General features: G+C 36.8%; 1 protein-coding gene across 2 annotated transcripts in view; it reads left to right on the forward strand.

Moving 5' to 3' along the window:
- PDE8B (phosphodiesterase 8B) overlaps positions 1 to 18,469 on the forward strand; it is a 100,815-nt gene that overhangs the window by 58,097 nt on the left and 24,249 nt on the right. For both annotated transcript variants that reach the window (XM_072416302.1, XM_072416301.1), the window contains exons 2-7: positions 8,752 to 8,811; positions 11,736 to 11,926; positions 12,351 to 12,410; positions 13,242 to 13,299; positions 15,069 to 15,157; positions 17,166 to 17,244. In XM_072416302.1, coding sequence (XP_072272403.1) covers positions 8,752 to 8,811; positions 11,736 to 11,926; positions 12,351 to 12,410; positions 13,242 to 13,299; positions 15,069 to 15,157; positions 17,166 to 17,244 — 537 coding nt within the window. The remainder of the gene's footprint in view (positions 1 to 8,751; positions 8,812 to 11,735; positions 11,927 to 12,350; positions 12,411 to 13,241; positions 13,300 to 15,068; positions 15,158 to 17,165; positions 17,245 to 18,469) is intronic.

Genomic DNA, 18,469 nt, shown 5'->3' on the forward strand with positions numbered 1-18,469 from the left:
CCAACTGTCCCGAATTTGGACGGGCTGCCATTCTTTCAGAACAAAGTCCCCGTTTCTTTTTCCTTATCATTTGTCCCTCTGTTTGTGTGAATAAATACATATTTATAAAAATGTATTATTTACCCTAAGGAAACTTGTTACCTTGCACTAAACCTTTCATCTATCGAAAAAAGCACAAAAGTTAAACCCATCATTTGTATCACAATATATGGACGTGGTAGGAATCTTTCATTTTCCTATATACTGAAAACTAAACTATAGCCCACTTACTTATCTCCAGGAACTGGCCTTGAAGCACAGATTATTGTGAGTAAAAATAAAAGAGCTTTCTTATATATGTACTGCTCTTTTATTCCTGCTAAAATGCTAGCAATAATGTTACTTTGATTATGAATGCTGTGGTCTGTGAGAGGGGACCCTTTCTGGGTCAGTGTGCTACAGTTATTGAAATGTACCATTTAGACTTTCCATGTAACCTCTAAAAAATCAAACAACTCTTCCTGAAATTGCAGATCATGAACCATTACATAGTCTGCAGGTACACATAGATGAGTTAGTTTTTTTTGTGTGAATTTTTCTATACAATCTGGATTTATAAACATTCAGAGTTCCCATCTGTAGTTTCAGCTTTCTTAGGACAGTTAGACATGGATGTTAAAGCATGATTTTATTGGAATTTAGGAATCTATTTGTTTCTAGCCCTTCTTTGGTTTTGATTATTGGTATTAAAAGCTATGAAAACAGGACCTTGTTCAAAGAATGGAATCTGTAACTTGTAACATATAACTGCTTCATCAGACTGGATACTAGTGTTATATTTTTGTTATTATTTTTTTATATATATATTTTTTTTGCAGTTTTACAGCATAACACATACAAGATTATTGCCACTGGAAACAATCTTTCGAGATTGTTTCGATTGACACAAAAGTGAACAAGCACTGTATACACAGCACTGTTTTGCTTTATGGAGATGGGATGGTGGAAAGATGAGTAAGTGGCAACCCCACTGTGCCTCTCTCCATAGGAAAGTACAGTGAACATTCCCACTCAGTCATTCATAAATCAATTCAGTACATCTGTTCATCTCATACAAAAATCATGTAGCCATGTATCATGTAGTCATAGCCTAATCATGGGTCATGGTATATTATGAATCTGTAAATTTTAGTCGGACCTCCATTTAGTAGAATCATATCACCAAAGCCCAAGGTTTTGAATGTATGACTAGTCCTTTTTTCAATCACTTGCATTCTATCACATACAGTAACCCTTACCTCCCATTACAACCAATACTTCATTGCTTTCCATACACATAGTGCCACATGCATTTAAATGTAATGCTTTGCTTTATCCCTCTATTTTACTAATTTATTCAAATATGTCTTTGCAGTATTACCTGGAATCAAAGATATGAGCAAAATTACAACATTATTAAATGTATTACATATGATTACTAGTGTAAAATGAAGAGTCTCAATGACTGTCAGGAATACACCATTTAAAGTATAATATGTGCATTCATTGAAGTAAGATGAAAACCTGACATAAATATATACAATTATCTAACAGGCTGAAAAACAGGGATTAAAATAGAGGTGCATTTATCCATGGTTTTCTGGAGATCATATGCACATCCAGGGAGCACTTCCATGGTTATGGTGACAATGTAATTATTATTATTTTGGGAAAAAAATCATATAATTGATAATTTATTGAATTTGGAATAAAGTCTAACCAAAGTTTTAGATATCAGGTTTTACACAGCCCTCTCTACTCCTTACCAGGCACAGTATTTTTGATGGAAGTACAAAAATCTCAAAATGCTTAATATGTTAAATGGGGAGAATAAAGTTGCTTTAGAATGCCTAAGAGTACTGTATTGCAATTTGAACTGAATTAAAGTGTTGATATCTTGTTAAGAATCCTAGATTAGTGCAGCACTCTGTGTTTCTGTAAGTACTCCTAATACAGATTGCCTGTCTGTGTTTGGATGTAAGGGTAAGATATGGTGAAATCTCCTTAGTTTGATGTCACATATTTCTAAATGTTTTTGACTTAAAATTTTAGTTATTATACATATTGATTTAATGGTTATGGGCAATTTATAACTTGTATACACACCGGTCCTCATTCTGTGATGGGCATGTCATTTACTGAGTCCTCTTCTGGATTCTGTATCTTCTGCCATCTATATTGTCCAGGCCAGGATAATGTAACTCCCGGGACACGCAAGTTAATTCTTCCCTGGTACCCAGAAGCATGGCAGGTATCTGGGCATGCATACCTTAGATCGACAAAAAAAGTTGCAAACAGGTAGGTAAGTTATTTTGTTGCAGAAGGGACTGTCTGCAAAAATGAATCTGAAAAATTTTCTTATATGCCTTAATGATCTGGTTTAAGATCCATTGTAGTGTATTAGTAGGCCATTGTCATTGACAATTAAAAATATTAACACACTGCATCTGACCAGAAAGAATAGTTTACATCAAAGCTGAAATGTAGTCAAGGCAATTCTTTTTATATCTGTTACTGGTACCGTGGCTATTGAACTATCATTGTGCATGTTACTAGATCAAATAGACATGTAGAGCTGTCTCAACATTCAAAAAAATAGTTGATATGATGTAAATTCCAAATAGTTAATCTACCAAGTTCTAGGTATGGTCAAAAATAGATGTCTGCTGACGTCAGTAAAGAACAGCTCATAATTCTCTTTCATAATAGATTGTAGGGTGAAGTGGATCTGTACAGTGAAGCACAGAAACATTTGTATGGAGCGGGGTGTTTCAGCTGCACATTTTGCTGCCTAATTTGGAGGCTTGTGGCTTAAATTGTGGGCAATATACAAATACAAAATATTTTATTTTAGGATTCTGTGAGCTTTAATAACATAGCCATCATTGGTTATGTGACCTGCGCATTGGCACAACAGCCCATTTTAAAGGAACCATTTTATTTATTAGAAGTCAGCCTAACATTTACAGTTGGCAGGCTTCTAAGACCACATTCAAGTTCTCATGTAATGTTGACTGTGTTCACTGTTGGGTGTATACCAAATAGAATGGATAAGAGAGGTAGAGTTTTAAATGTACAGGGTTCATTTAGACCCAAGGTGTAGAACGGGGTTCGCAGCCACCAGGTGCACAACAAATTGCTGCAGTGCACCCAGGTGTAGCAAACCACAATGCAGGAAAACAGATTTGTATGCAGCTGCAGTGCAAAATTCAAACAACAGCACAGCCACATGCAAAAATGGTTCCCAGCCTTTCCAATTCACTTGATTGGGAGAGGTTGGGATAGTAATTGAGCCCATAGCAGAATTCTGCGGCTCACCACAGGTCCAAGTGGCCTTTAAAATTTGCTTGTAAATGGATACATACCTGAGCATTACAGGTAACCTACCCTTCTCCAACTTCCCCAGGCCAGGGGCGGACACAGGGAGGTGCAAAGTGTGTAACCACACAAGGGCCCCAAACCCTCCCCAGCCAAAAGGGACTTTCTCAGAAGACTCAAGTCAGTTATGTGAGGGTGAGGGAGGTGGCCCAAGTCAGTTCTGGACAAGGGCACACTATTGGCTACATATGCCACTGCACTAGGCAGTATTTATTTATCTTTGCTTTACACCACTGTGTTCAGATGTGGGAGCCAAAAGACATATCCAATACTTCTGGGTATGAAGAAGCATGTAACTCGCCCTTGAAAAAGCACTCAGCCATTTAGAAGTCTTTAGCCCTGTGTAAACTACAACTATGTAAACTTTTAGCTTACACAAGGCTTTTACTCCAGAAAATGGTAAAATAAAGAGATTGCATGAGTGGAGGTATGCATTAAAGTCAGACTGCTGCTTTGCGCTGCATGGGGAATCCAAAGCTTAATTATTACCTCCTACACAAATTCTAGTTCTACCCATTACAATGTCATCATCTGTATTTCTTTGTAATAGGGCAGGGCCATCTTTGTTCAGGCATTATACAGAATAAGCATCAGCTGGGCTTTTTGGGCTGCGATAGGATGATACAATAAAGTAAACCCTGGTGCTTGTTCAGTTCTTGGTTGGGTTCCCGATTATGGGGCACACATCACCTTGTGACTTGCTACAGCTGGGTAGGAGACTGCATTTTCCTACCTGAAACCATCTCAGACATGGCATAACTACTTGCTTAGAGCCTAATGACATTTTAATACTTTTTTTTATTATTAAATGTAAAAGAAAGGATAACGTTTCTATATTTTGTTATGTGTAATAATGCAATTACATCCACTTTAAGCAGCATGGCAATCTTTTAGTTAACAGGTAAAGAGTTAAGGGTCTACTCACAGCTGTTAGAATGTTGTAAACCTTCATTTTAAAAGCAGGACCCCCCCAGGCTACTTTTAACTCGGTGTTTAGGAATGAGTGAGTATTTAGAGTGACAACTGCAGGCGAATGACTCTTTAAAAAACATTTTATATTATTTTTACAAATGAAGAAAATATTTAACCCTCAAATGGGTATGTAAAATAATACCAGAAAAGTGGAAGGTAAGTAAGTAATCATTTGATTTTAAAGATGTCTGTAGGGTGCTTTTCCCTGTACAATGCTTTTTAATAGATGGACCAGCAATAATCAAATTCTATTTTTTTGGCCTGACCTGGTTAAGAGTTGCAGCCTATACAACAGTTATTATATTGTGTGAAACTTGTAAGAGATTTTATAATTGCTTTTCTGAATAGTCACTACATGTGATACATCAACAAAGTTAGCAGTAGGCCAGCATGTGCAGTCTTTAAAATATAGTGCACTAAAGTTGTCCCTAGTTAAATAAAAAAATAAATGTATATACATTGTGTATAAGTAAGTAGCAGTTGTTTTATCATTTTAAAACTGGAAAAAAACAAATGTACAGAGAATAAAAAGTTTGATCCTCCCAGTATGCACTCTAATCCAGAGTATTTCAAGCTGGCAGCAATTACCAGAAATCACCACAATGCCATCCATGCCACCCAGAGCCTGGGGCCACGGTAAAAGTTTTTTTTAGTGGTAAACTCATTAGTCATAATTGGCTTATTAAATGTATTTGTGTTGGGGGAGCAAGGGGCCTGCAGAAATGCAGTCCTTCCAGTCTCTGTTTAAGGCCTGCTGTGGCATATTTGAGGCTATGAGTAAAAACAAATACATTGATAATTTAATTTTTATTAGACACAGTCATTTTTCAAAGAATCTGCGGCTGCCAATAAGCCATAATTCAAAGCACATGTGATGGATAAATATAATATGAGTTTTAGGGGTCAGCAAAAGTGTGAATTAATTTCAGTACAAATATTCCTTTATTTTGTATTAGAAAATGAGGAATTATCAGGACAGTGGAAAAAAGGATTTTATCTTTCTGGAAAAACACGGTTAGCCACCAAATCTTCATTCATTAGGGTTCATAGAGTTCATGTTAAAAAAAAAAAAAAAAAAAAGATCGTTAGGAGATCACTAAGCAACCAGCTGGCCATGCTATAATGAAATAATAAAAGCATAGGCCTCTCTACTTGTTGTGTTGGCTCTAGCACAGATTCACATATGGGGCTCTTGTCTAACCAGGTTGTTCTAGGTTCTTGCTGCCATGCTGGCTAAACAACCCCACCTAATAAATGTGCCACTGCACTATCTGCATTTCCATTCAGCACCCCTTTTATAGTTTCAGCAGTGTCTATTTGCAGCACCTTTGCCAGATAACTCCAAAATTACAGGAGTTATCTGTTTTTCTGCAAGGTGTACAAATCACCATTGATTCATCTTCTCCAGGGACCTGACCCCGTCCTCATCTCTAAATATTTGTTAGGTGCCCTGTCCCAGGATTTTAAATTAATATAAAAAGCTGTAAATAACTATTTTCTATGTTTTCTTGTGACATAGAAGATGGGTGTTCCAGCAAACCTAGAACTGATTTTCTAAAAGTAATTAGCTAATTGTTAGCAAATGTTTTCAATTCTGGACCAAATCCATTCCAGGTTTGCAGGGTCACCCAGCTTTACTGATGAAAGTGTATCCTCTCCAGTCTTGGAGAGTATTAATAAATCAGGGCCATTGTATTACATCTCAGTATATGCCTGTTCCACATTTATGAATTCAAGCACAACAGCATTTTTCTTCTTCTGTATGCTGGACATTATTCCAACTACCTGTTCTTTTGTGTGTATGAATTGAGCCAACTCTTTTGTTCTGTTCATTGTATTATTTACTCCTTAAACAAAGTAAGATAAATCAGCTTAAAGCCCTTGCATACCAGAAGTGGAAAACCGGTTGCTCCCAGGCACATAGCAAGTTACTTCCCCACTTATCCACCGCAGATAATGCATTTTTACTTGGTTGTGGCTGTGGTGTGGTTCCTCCTCAAAAGCAACCACATGCCCAAAAGCGTAGCTATTTGAAACCATGCGGTGTTCCTGACTGGCCCCAATACATTGCATATGGGTAGTTGGAACCGTAGTTGAGCCTGTGGGTCTGAAATTAAAACAGTTTTCTTTAGGGCCAAATCACATCTCTGTTGTGGTAAGGTACCTGCATATCTGCACAATGGGCTCTTCAATTCTTTGTATTATATTATCCCATCCCATTCAATTCTACATTTGACAATCTCTCAACAACATCCAATTATAAAACTTAAGAGGGGAAAAGTGATGGACAACACAGAAACATGTAAGATCAGGTTAAAGAAACAACCCCAGCCATTAAAGTACTGGAATTCAGTTCAAATAATTGGTTTCTTCCACGTGAGTTAGCACCTAGGTAATAAAACACAGCCCACTTTTTGAAGAGGTCTCAGGAGCCAAGAGCCACACAGTAAGTGCCTAAGGGCTGTGTGTAGCCCTCAGGGGCCGCAGGTTGGGTAGCAAGGTTATAGACAAACAAGCTTAAGCTTAAAATAGGCTTTAAATAAAACTTGTCATTAAACAAAGCATTTTTAACCAAAAGAATAAGCATTTTGATTTAATTGAATCTGTTTTGTTACCATGGAATGTTTAAAATCTGGACTTGTATTTGTCTATTTATGGGAATATAGCTTAACATTCAGCTGGGAATTTCACTCTTGTTTTTGATATGTAGGTACCTAAATACTCGAGTATAAGCCTAGATGTTTTTGACCTGCAATGCCATTAGAAAAAGAAGCGTGGTTCATAGTCAGGTCACTAGGTGGTGCTGTGTCCTTATGTAAAGTTTAACAAACTCTTGCTGCCTGAGACAGAGTTTGTACGTGACTTTACGTGAAGATAGTGCCATTTTCTGGTTGCCAACAATAGTGCACAAAACATTTAAGAACAAATGGCCCATAATAAAAGGGGAAACAAGATAAACAGACTGAGCCTATGAAATTTTAATATTTTCCCCTTATTAAATAACTTTTATATAAGAACATACCGTGGCAATATTTATTCTCATTATTATTTTTGTTTTTGGCATTTTTGTTGTTGTTTGGAATATTAGCAGTGATGGCTGCATTTTGGGACCTAGGTTTGTATTCAAGTCAATGTAGTTTTTTTCTGGTAAAGGCAGGTATTTCAGTTTATATTTGTATTAGTATTTATTTGAGTATATATGGTAAGTATTGGCTTGGAGGTTGTTTATGGTTGGGTTTTGTTGGATGCAAACCCTATTGATGAAGTCATATACGTGTTTGGTATAGCTTACATAGCTTAAATACAAGACAGAAACTATTTATCTTTTTACATTGTTCACACAGAGCTCCCATTATGAACCAAGCTCTTCTTTCTATGATCTATAGTGGGTATATCTTATCGCTACTACCACAGCCTTCAAGAGTAAACAGGGATTAATCATTACAGCTCAGCAAGGCTTTAGTATTAGGAAAGAAATATATAGGAGATCATTGATTATATAAACCTCCATTTATTTCAATGTGCTGTTATAAGTCAATCCTTTCACATGTGTTTTAACAGTTATCTCTCACAGACCAGTTGCCATTGTCACATACATCTATATTATAAGAAAAAGGTCAAAGCTTCCTTTTGATAGAATAGCTAAGGTGAACCTGCACTTCTGTGTCCTCTTGCTCTTTGCAATACTTGGTGCATTAAAGTCAGACTTTACAGATACTGGGGTTTACAAGTGTCACACGCCCTAGGGACATTACCAGTCACCTACACCAGCAAAATGTGTATTAGTTAGTAGTGTATGCCATTTGCATGGGCTAAGTTTTTTTTTTCATATAAAGACCTAAACAACCACATTAAACAAACATATAAACTACTGTACATTACTACTAAATTAGTTCAGGGAATCCACTCTCTGTATGTCTCCATCTCTTCATACAATCACCTAATTTTCATAATTTAGAGTATATATGTTTATTTTTATAATAAAGGACATTTATTAGAATTTTTACTAGACAGTACAAATATTCTATATACATATTTATACAAGGTTGTAAAGATCTAAATGAAAAACAAAGCAATGTTTTTTTTTCTTTATTGCATTAAAAAGCAAATCCTAGACCAACCTACCATTTACTTACTGTGCAGTATAATTCCTTAAGTTTAACAAATGGCATCATCATCTCTGGTTTAATGTAGTAAGTAAGGCACTATAGTTCTGTATATAGACCACAGCCTTGTTTTAAGTCTGTACATGCCTAATGACAAACATGAGCATATTTATGTTTATAAGGATAACAAGATATGTTTTGCATGTTTTGTTTATTGTTATACTGTTTATATCAAATAAACACAAAATGACAAAATATTTTTTTTTTTTACTTTTAGCAGGTTTCTTCAACAGAATTGTGGCTGGGACCTATGAGACTAACACAGGATCCTATACAGGTAATTGCAGCTTACTTTTTATAGAGAAGCTGTCTGTAGAAAGAAGATTGGCTTTCACGTTTTTTTTTTTTTTCAAATTACAACAGTTCCATGCTTTTTAATGCAAAAGCAATCCAAAGCATTTTTTTCTTTATTGCCATCCTCCCTGGCAACACACACTCACTTTCTCTTGCTTACCAACTAGTTCAGCCATTGAGAATGAGAACAATACCCCAACACTCCCCTTCCTTTCATTGGTACAGTGGTAAAACAGTTAAATAATTAAATACAGTGTCAGAAAACATCCCCTATTCTTGCTTTCTGGGCTGCCCAGCAGCATTGGATCTCCAGTTTTCACTACTGGAAAAGGTTCTAGCAAGGGACATATAATGGCAGACCTAGAGGAGTAAAAAGGATTGAATGGGTTGAATCCTGTTTATTATTATTATTTATATTATTAATAATCATAATAATATTATTATTAATAGTCCCCCCCCACAACTATAAATCCTGTTTATTAATATTATTATTATTATTAATAATAATAATAATAATAATAATAATAGTTTTCCCACCACAACTTGCTTTGATACTCGCCCCATATGTACTGCACTTCATATTTGTCCACGGCCCATTTGGGGTTTTATACCAAATAAGCCTGTACATAGGGTAGCATGCTCTCTTCTGTAAATTTAAAGGGTCATTACTTCATCATCATTCTTTCCCACTTTAGATATTGTTTATGTTTAAATAGCTTCCTTCTAAGACAAAAGTAACACCAATACCCCTAAAATATAGATGTACTAAAGCTGCAATGGCAGACGTAGCCAACAGTGGGCCCTGTGCAGAACTGTCTTGGAAGCCCCTGGTGACCTGACTTGGACCCCTTTGAGGGCCACTTTTGGCTGAAGACAGTCCAGGGCCCTCATCCAGCAACATACTTTGCACCTCCCTATGTCCGCCCCTTACAAGCTAGATTAACTGAAAGAGAATGGCTTTTAGCCAAACCTTTGATCCAAACACCCCCATCGAACAGCATACGCAGGTCACTTTTCTCCTTTGCAATTAGGCAGTACATGTAGGCCACCTACCCACCTCCAACCTGCCCCCTGAACATTTAGGAGGTAATAGGTCCTGTTGTATATGGTAATATGATGTTCCATCCAAGAATGGTAAACCCTAACAAGAAGACTTTCATTCTTTGTATTTATCTATATTCTTACCATAGAAAGACAGGAAACTTCATGATAAACATAGCTATGAGGTCAATATAATGGCAAATATATGTGTTTATAATAGTTGCAGTTGAAAAATCCATGCCATGTCTTTTATAGCTTGAATAGAATAATACTCTGCATGTGTCCATATTTATAATAAACACATTTGCCCCTGTTTTACATATTGACAATTGCATGTTTAGAGTATCCGTATTGTGAAAACAGTCCGATGTGCGGAAAAGTTTAAAAGCAGGTCACTAAGTCCAGCTCTTGTCACACTCCAGGGAATTTATTGATTCTGTCACAAAGCAGAGTTGCTATGGTAATACTCTCCAACAAACCAGGGTCATGGAACAGTGCTGTGTTTATAAGAGTCTGAATAACTGCAGCCATTCCTAATCCCAAAGACGCATACCTTTATAAAATGCAACACAATTCCCTGGGTAAATATTTCAGATTCCATCAATATAGGGATATAACAGCAAGCAGACCAAAGTTACATTTCCTAGGGAAGCATGACATGACTGTTCAGATTTAATTGTATTTTGACAGAATTCCTTGAAATCACTTGTGATAAATAAAGTGTAATTTAATGTATTGAGTGTGTTTTTAAGAATAGGTGAGTACACAATGGATCTTTATTGAATCTATCCAAGACTAGGGAAGATAGTCTATCATGGGAGTACAATGGTGATCCAGCAAACCTGGAATGGTTCTGGTCCAGGACTGAAAACATTTGCCTACTAATAACAAATGTTTTTTAAAAATTCCATTCCAGTTTTGCTGGATCATCCAGGTTCTCCAGCATTCCAGCTTTGCAATATCAATAATGCAGCTGGTAGTTTGTAGAATGTGTCAGTAAAGTTCTACACCATGGGACTGCATCAAAGGGCTCCAAAATTAAATAGAGAATTGGATGGATCTCTGTTTTGGTCCACAGTTATAAGGATATCTACATTCTAGATTAAAAATGTAATATAGTGTAGCTTATTAGTCATTACACAACAAGAGTGCATTTATTTTTATCAAGCCTTAAAGCTCCATTCATTCTTTCTTTCTGGGGAAGCAATGGTGGTCACCGATTTTAAATATTTTTTCCTCTTTTAGTCTTTATTACATAAGGGTTGGAGGAAGAGAACATCAATAGGATCAATTCACAAAGATAAAACACCAGATTAAAAAAAAGTTACAGCTGTTTTCAACCTAGTCCAATGGGATTTAAAAATAAAATACCTTTCTGTTTGTAAAGCTTCATTTTTGAGCCCACTGATCTTTCAGTTCAGCTTTCAGGAAGTGACCCAGGGACTGCAATTCCTAAAAGATCAACAAGCACTTTATTCTAAAAATGTACTCAGCGTGTAAGATGCATTTTTTGGTTAGTTTCATGTTATGATCAGTTATATTGTAATTATTTACCATGTTAATGTTTTTGTTTAGTTTTGAATATTGATTAGAAGGTTTAGAACAATAAACATTAAATTGCTTTTTTAATACTCTATTGGGAAATTTGTCCCTTCTTCCTGTCTCACAGGAAGTGAGATAAAATCTATTTATTTAGGTCACGGAAGAAACAACACTTTTGTTTTATAGCAGCGCAAAAGAGCTATAGTTATGTTATCGAATGTTATCATATAAAATGCAAGAAGAAATGCAAATGTCATGTCAATTGGCTGTGTATAGTGAACCATTACATTGCTTAAAAATTGTTCTCCAACATCTCATTGTCAGGTGCTGTTGGTGTTTGCAAAGGAAGACAGTCAGAGTGATGCCTTTTGGTGGGCATGTGACCGAGCTGGGTATAAGTGTAATATAGCCAGAACACCTGAATCGGCCCTAGAGTGTTTCCTTGATAAGCATCATGAAATCATTGTCATAGACCACAGGCATCCAAGATACCTTGATGCAGAGGCAGTTTGCAGGCAAGTACAAAGTATGGAGTAAAATTCAACACGGTTACCATCAATTGTGTTTTTATATTATTTATTAGGCCTAAAGTAAACCAACAATTATTCTGGACAATTTAATTTGAATACATGATGGGAAATATAAAAGCAAAGGCTACTATTGGAAAGACATCACTAAACCATTTCCATAATAAATAATAAACATAGATGGTTAATAAATTAGTCTGAAAAGCAATCCAAAATGATTGACTGTGTGCTTACCTAAATTCTGCATCTAACAAATACAAATACACTTTTTGGGTTTTCGTTTTAGCAATTGAGTTTCTGACCCCCAGAGCAATCATACAGACAGGTCAGGGACCCAGAAGTATTATATTTACAAAAATGTTGACACCTGATTTCAGATTGGTAATTTGTTTTTTCTTAAATACTTTTACAGATCAATACGAGCAACAAAGCCATCAGAGCACACTACAGTTCTTGCTGTTGTCCCACGTTTGTAAGTTTGTGTTCTACTTGTTTAACATTCCTGTTTAAATAGTAACACTTTTCTACAAAGTATTTTATTCTCATTCAGTTAAAATAAAAAAATGGTCAATTTTAACTGAGCATATAATGAAGAAATGCATTAAAAGTCAAGCATTTTTTCTGGTCAGAATTTAAAATTTGCACATACCTTCTTTACACCCTTCTCTAACCATCTCAAAGGATTAAATCAGGTCTTAACCTGTGAAAAAAAATATATTTGCCTAAATCTACAGTCTAGGTCCCTGGATAGCAGTGCTTCCCTGTCAAGGGACCGCTGATCCACCACTGTCATGGTGTTCATGCTGGCAGGCCCCCTTGTTAATGACATATTTTTCTGGCCAATTCAAAAAAGGTCACCAGAGAGCACATAAGGAGCATAGACGTTCTTAAATCCATAGAGTTTTAGCATTTACTAAAATGCACGTCTACACATTGTGGAGATTTGGAGATACAGACAGGTTATCTGAAAATTTATATAAGTGTAAGTCAAACCCAGCTCCACTCCTCCCATTAATTCCAACTACTAATGCCCATTGCATTGAAGTGCAAGCTGTATGGTTAGGATGTTTTGGGTACAAACTGAAAACGGAACTAAATCCTGCCTATATTTACCTCCATTTCTCAGTGGTGCAATGTCCTCAAACAACCTCATTGACCCTTACCACTTTTGTAGGTTCAGGACAACGTAATATCCAAGCATGCACATGGAACATTCTCATCCTGGCACTTCCCAGATGCTGGGATTGTACAACCAGTTGTGCAAGTGTGTATTCATGAGAATTCTTTTCGTTTTGTGTTGCAGAGCATCTGATCAAGAAGAAACCTCAGTCCTTCCTCTCCTGCATACTGGATTCAACAGGGTGAGATAACTGTAGTTTTTATAAGAGAATAGTGATTTATTATATATTATTTATCATACGCAGTTTGGATGTGCAAAATCTGATAACCCTCAGCCTACAGTGGCTTTAAAAAGATGACACAGTTACAAATGTGTCTGTATTATGGAGTAGGAAAGAAAAAAGCTGACTTAATAATCGGAGAACAACAAGTGCAGGTTCTATAACCAACCTAAATGATTGTATGTCCTGAACATGCCCATCCAATGGTCATGTGGGACTCCTATAGATATTGCATTGTTAAAAATCGACAGAGTGGGAAGTAGTCACCCAACACATATAGGTAGCATTTACTGCTATGATAGAATAGTAAAATAATAATGGAATACTGGGAGTGAAGGATTGTTGTTTTCTCCCTCCATCTTCCATAGACATTCAATGAAGCCAGGAATGTACACCTTTTAATAGTTGATTTAGAGTGTTGTGATATTTGTTGTCTTCATAAAAGACCATTTCTGCTAAAAGTGTTCTGTACAGTATTCACAGTGTTGGCAATGCCTACAGGGAAATCTCAACAAATTTAGGAGGGATGGACTGTGCCTACCAGAGAGTCCAGAGAGCCCACTGATGCACACAGCATTAAAAACACACAAAAACAACAGAAAACAATCCTTCACTCCCAGTCTTTCATTACTATTTTACTATTGTATCATGGTAGTAAATGCTACCTATTTGTGTTGCATGACTGCTTGCCATTCAATTTTTATTAATGCCATGTTTAACAATCCCATACAATCTCACACAAGTACAAACACATCTGCAGGCAAAATCATTAGCGTATGCAAGAAAAAACATGTCTTCAGGCTTATTTAGGCTTATACCGTACAAGTAGAATAGAGCCTGAAAACAATATCTTTTTTGCCATAATAATACATGTAGAAACATTAATAATGCCATACTACTACATCTAGAAACACTGAAGTTCTGTACTAACACAACATAATTGCATATAAATATAGTACCATACTGACTAGTCAGGAAATATGTCCACAGAGACATAATCTGTACCATACTGACAATCAGAAACATAATCAGTGCTATACTGAAACAAAAATGTCTGCTCATGCAGTTAATATCATAATGACACAACCTCAAACTTAAAGTTCGACATCTTTGCCTTGTAGGTGATACATGGATGGTTGCAGCATGTTTTTCTGCAACAATCCATAAGTCACTTTCTAAAAAAAACACATGGGTCACCTATACTGCAAAAATGAATATGCAACATATGTTGCATAGGTGGCACATGAATTGTTTCAAGAGAAATGTAGAATTTTGCTGCAACCATTAATGTGCTATCTGTCACTGTTAAAATGCCAGCTATCTATGCTATTGTTCTTTATTAAAAGTTTTTAGTATACGACCTTTACACAGTGGTCAAGGCAACTAGGTAACACAACTAGTAGAGGTGCAGTTGGCAAATTCTTTAGACTCGAGAGCAGGCTATCTGTCCTGTAAAAATCCCATGCCCTAGTGGCATTGCATACGATCAGTGAATTCAAGACACTCTAGGGTTGTTGGAGCCAAACCAGGTCAGTGATCTGTGATCTAAATAGATTATGATAGCAGCTGTAACTCCCGTAATGCCCGTGAGCGACAAGTGGTAAGTAACTTGATCTTCAAGAAACTAAAAGTTTTGAGGCCCATTGGACATCATAGCACATGAACATCATACTATATTTTCCAAATAATGTCATTTTAAAGCTAAGCAATCTGTTTTATATGTTTTGCAGAGATTTTATGAAAATAACAGTATGATTGCCTGTTACAATGAGCTAATCCAGATAGAACATGGAGAGGTCCGCTCACAATTCAAACTGAGGTATGTATGTATATTATTGTTATTAATGTTTTTGTTCAATACAACAGCATAATTATTACGATATATTTAGGAGATGAGCTGGTAAATAATGTAAAGAACTGCAGAACTTTTTATCTGGAGTGTTGTTGTCACAGCAGAACTGCCAAAATTTGTCTATTTAATCCAAGATATTGTATATTGCTGACTTTCCATTTAAAAGATTTATATTTTAACACTTTAAATTTTAGGACCAAAAAATGAGCAGTGACATGTCTCCCTAAGGCTTGACAGTTCCTGACTGTCAGGTGCCTAAATTAATCTTGATATCCCATGCTGTCTTCCAGCTCCTACGTAACCATAGCACTGTGGCTGTTTCCATCAATTTACTGACAAGGCTTTTAATGGAACATTGCTGCCAATACACGCTGTGTTGTCAGCAGGGGGTCTTGTAGTTGGCAAATCAGCCGTTACAGAAAGTGCTTGAACAAGGACCTTAATGACAGAACCAACAGGTATTATTTAAATGACTGCAATATTTTAAGAAAGGCTGAAAACTACTCTTGAAATGACACTAACATTTAAAAACTGATATTTTTTTAATTTATTGGATTTAAATCTACTTCAAGCATGGTAGGTGGCAAATTTACTAAGCCTGCATAAGCATACATTATAGAAATCAGAGCTTCTTACAAATGTAGCATGCAAAAATAATTATTTCATTAGTAACAGCATAAAAAAGATTAATATTTACAAAATAAAATAGCAAATCAAGCTTTTGAGCAAAAATCACCTTCATTATGCATGCAGTATTTTTTTGCCACGAGATGTCTTCATCTTGATGGTAGCATCATTTAACCCACTTCCTATATACCGCAGTGATGAGCACATCTAGCTGTCACTGTGCCTTTTTCTTCCATCACCACTTGTGTGTGTCTTTCATCTCTGCTTAGAGTTCAGGTTTAGGACTTTTCAGATTCTTTGCACTGGAATGGCTCTATTTAGGCATCCACAATGTCATGACAAGTAGAAACATCCTATTCCCCTTGATGCTTTCATGGGCTAATTCATTTATTCAGATGTTTGCTCTACAGTTTGAAGTGAAGCTATCATGAGTAAAGTTCAGGGTCTGCTATTGCTGATCTCTATCTGAGAATGCTGGCTCTGACTTTAAAGTCACAGACCCTTAAGAAGTATGCTGTCGGAAAAGTTTCAGAATTTCTATACACAATTCAATTTCAAATACTCAAGCAGCTTTGAAACCAAAGCATGAAGCACCTCGAATTCTTAAAATGATAGGTCATCATTGACAGACTTCATCATTTCCTTGTGACAGGTTACATTAAATTGCTTTGCAACCAATAATATACCAGTTCCTAATGCTGGTAGAGTGGTGCATGCAGATATATGAAATACCAACCAATATTCACTGTAGCAGTCGCTTACATATTTCCTGTGATAGTGTCAGGAGGGAAGTTTAGGCAGAAAGATGTGTTTCAAGCAGCCCACAATTCTATATGCAATGTAGTAAATGCATTACAGTCCCCTGCAGTGTCTTCATAAGGCTTGTGCATCACAAAGTAATGGGTCATACAGGAGCCTTTATTTATACTTTAATATGTGGGCAGTGGTGCTGCTGCTGTTGCTTATAAAGGGTCTTGAAAGACCATGATCTGTCCATGCTAGTACAAACACCTGCAGTTGAAAATAAAGGTATGGAATGGACTGTAAAACAATTGCAAATTGCAAAAAAGTCAGTCATTGATTATACTGATAGCCTAGAGTTATCCTTAATGTTTTGCAAACGTTACTTTTAACAATACAATAACAATCTCTGGTAATTAAATAGCTATAATTCTTTTTGCCTGGACATTCTACTCTACATTAACTTTGATCTTGAAGTTAAGTAGCTCATACCTAAGTGAGTTTGGCCAGTAGAAGATTTCCATTATTGTGTATATCTAAATTTTTGATGTGAAAGCCTCTCTTGTGTGTAACTTATTAATAATCATTGACTGCGTGTTTGTTGTAGGTCCTGCAATTCAATATTTACGGCATTAGAACACTGCCAAGAAGCCATAGAGATTACAAGTGAAGAACATGTCATACAGGTACAGATAAGTAATTTATGCAATTAGTAGTGTTCCGGTTGTATGGTTATGTTTATTGTTGGAGTGTATTACCTTTAGAGATTTAACAAGAGACCTGGCACAGCCCAGAGTATAGATAAGAGTGTTTGTAAAAACAGCAATGCTACTGAAAAGAGGTTAAAAGCAGTTCCAGATAAGCACCAGACTACACACATATATGCAGGAAGTATTTCTCAGCCCTACATCTGTAAATTATTCACTTCTGTACTCCTATGTAGAAAAAAGATGAAGACACTTCAAAGCATGTAATTCTGTAGGACATGCAAAGAACAGGGGTAACATTATAAACTACACAAGCGATATCTAAAGCTGCGTACGCTCGTGCAATTCTTGTCATTGGAAAGGATCTTTCACGATCCTTTCCAACGTTAAGAACCGCGGAACGACGGAGCAGCACCCTGCTGTGCGCTATCCCCCTTCCCTTGCATTAGGATCGCTCGTCGTTCATCGTCCGTGATTCTGCCAGGCTGGATCCACAGACAATGAACGACGCAGGCTGTACACACGCCAGATTCTCGCCCAATATCCGCCCTGAGCCGACTATCGGGCAAGAAAAATTTGTCATGTGTACGTAGCTTAACAGTTTCCAACAAATTTAAATGCATAAAGTGCAACTGCTTGTGTTGCAATCAGGCATCAAAGATTTCTTAGGGCGAAAAAAGGTAAGGTAGCGGATGTGGCCTATTCAAGATGTACCCAGTTGGGGGAGGGGGCTGGAGAGGAAACGAGAAAAATCTGTGGGCAGGTAAAGGGATATAGAAGTGGGAGAAAAAACAGAGGGAATATAGGAAAGAGGTAGAAGAAGAGGTGGAAGGGAGAGGGTAGAAATTTATGCCAGGGTAGTGCAGAGTACCCGCAGCGTAAGAGTGTCCAGCGATCTGGCATCACAGCCACATAGACATGGACATTCGAAAGTCAGGATGGCGAAGAGCAATCCAGATTTCACACACCGTCATGAATTTGTCATGGGTGTCTGTCAAGACACTGGTCAATTCCTCATTGATCATGAAGACATCCATTCTAGATTTGACCTTCCCAAAAGCTTCACGGTTGGTCCTCCAGGCCCTGGCGATTGCTTGTTGAGCTGCCAAAAACACAAAGGTGCCAGTTTTCTGGAGGGCCGAGGGAGTGCCAAGTCTGAGAAATGTATGAGAGCCTGCTAGGGGCAAGGACCCAGTGTCCCATG

The sequence above is a fragment of the Pyxicephalus adspersus genome, chromosome 6 (genome assembly GCF_032062135.1).
Source record: "Pyxicephalus adspersus chromosome 6, UCB_Pads_2.0, whole genome shotgun sequence".
Lineage (NCBI taxonomy): Eukaryota > Metazoa > Chordata > Amphibia > Anura > Pyxicephalidae > Pyxicephalus > Pyxicephalus adspersus.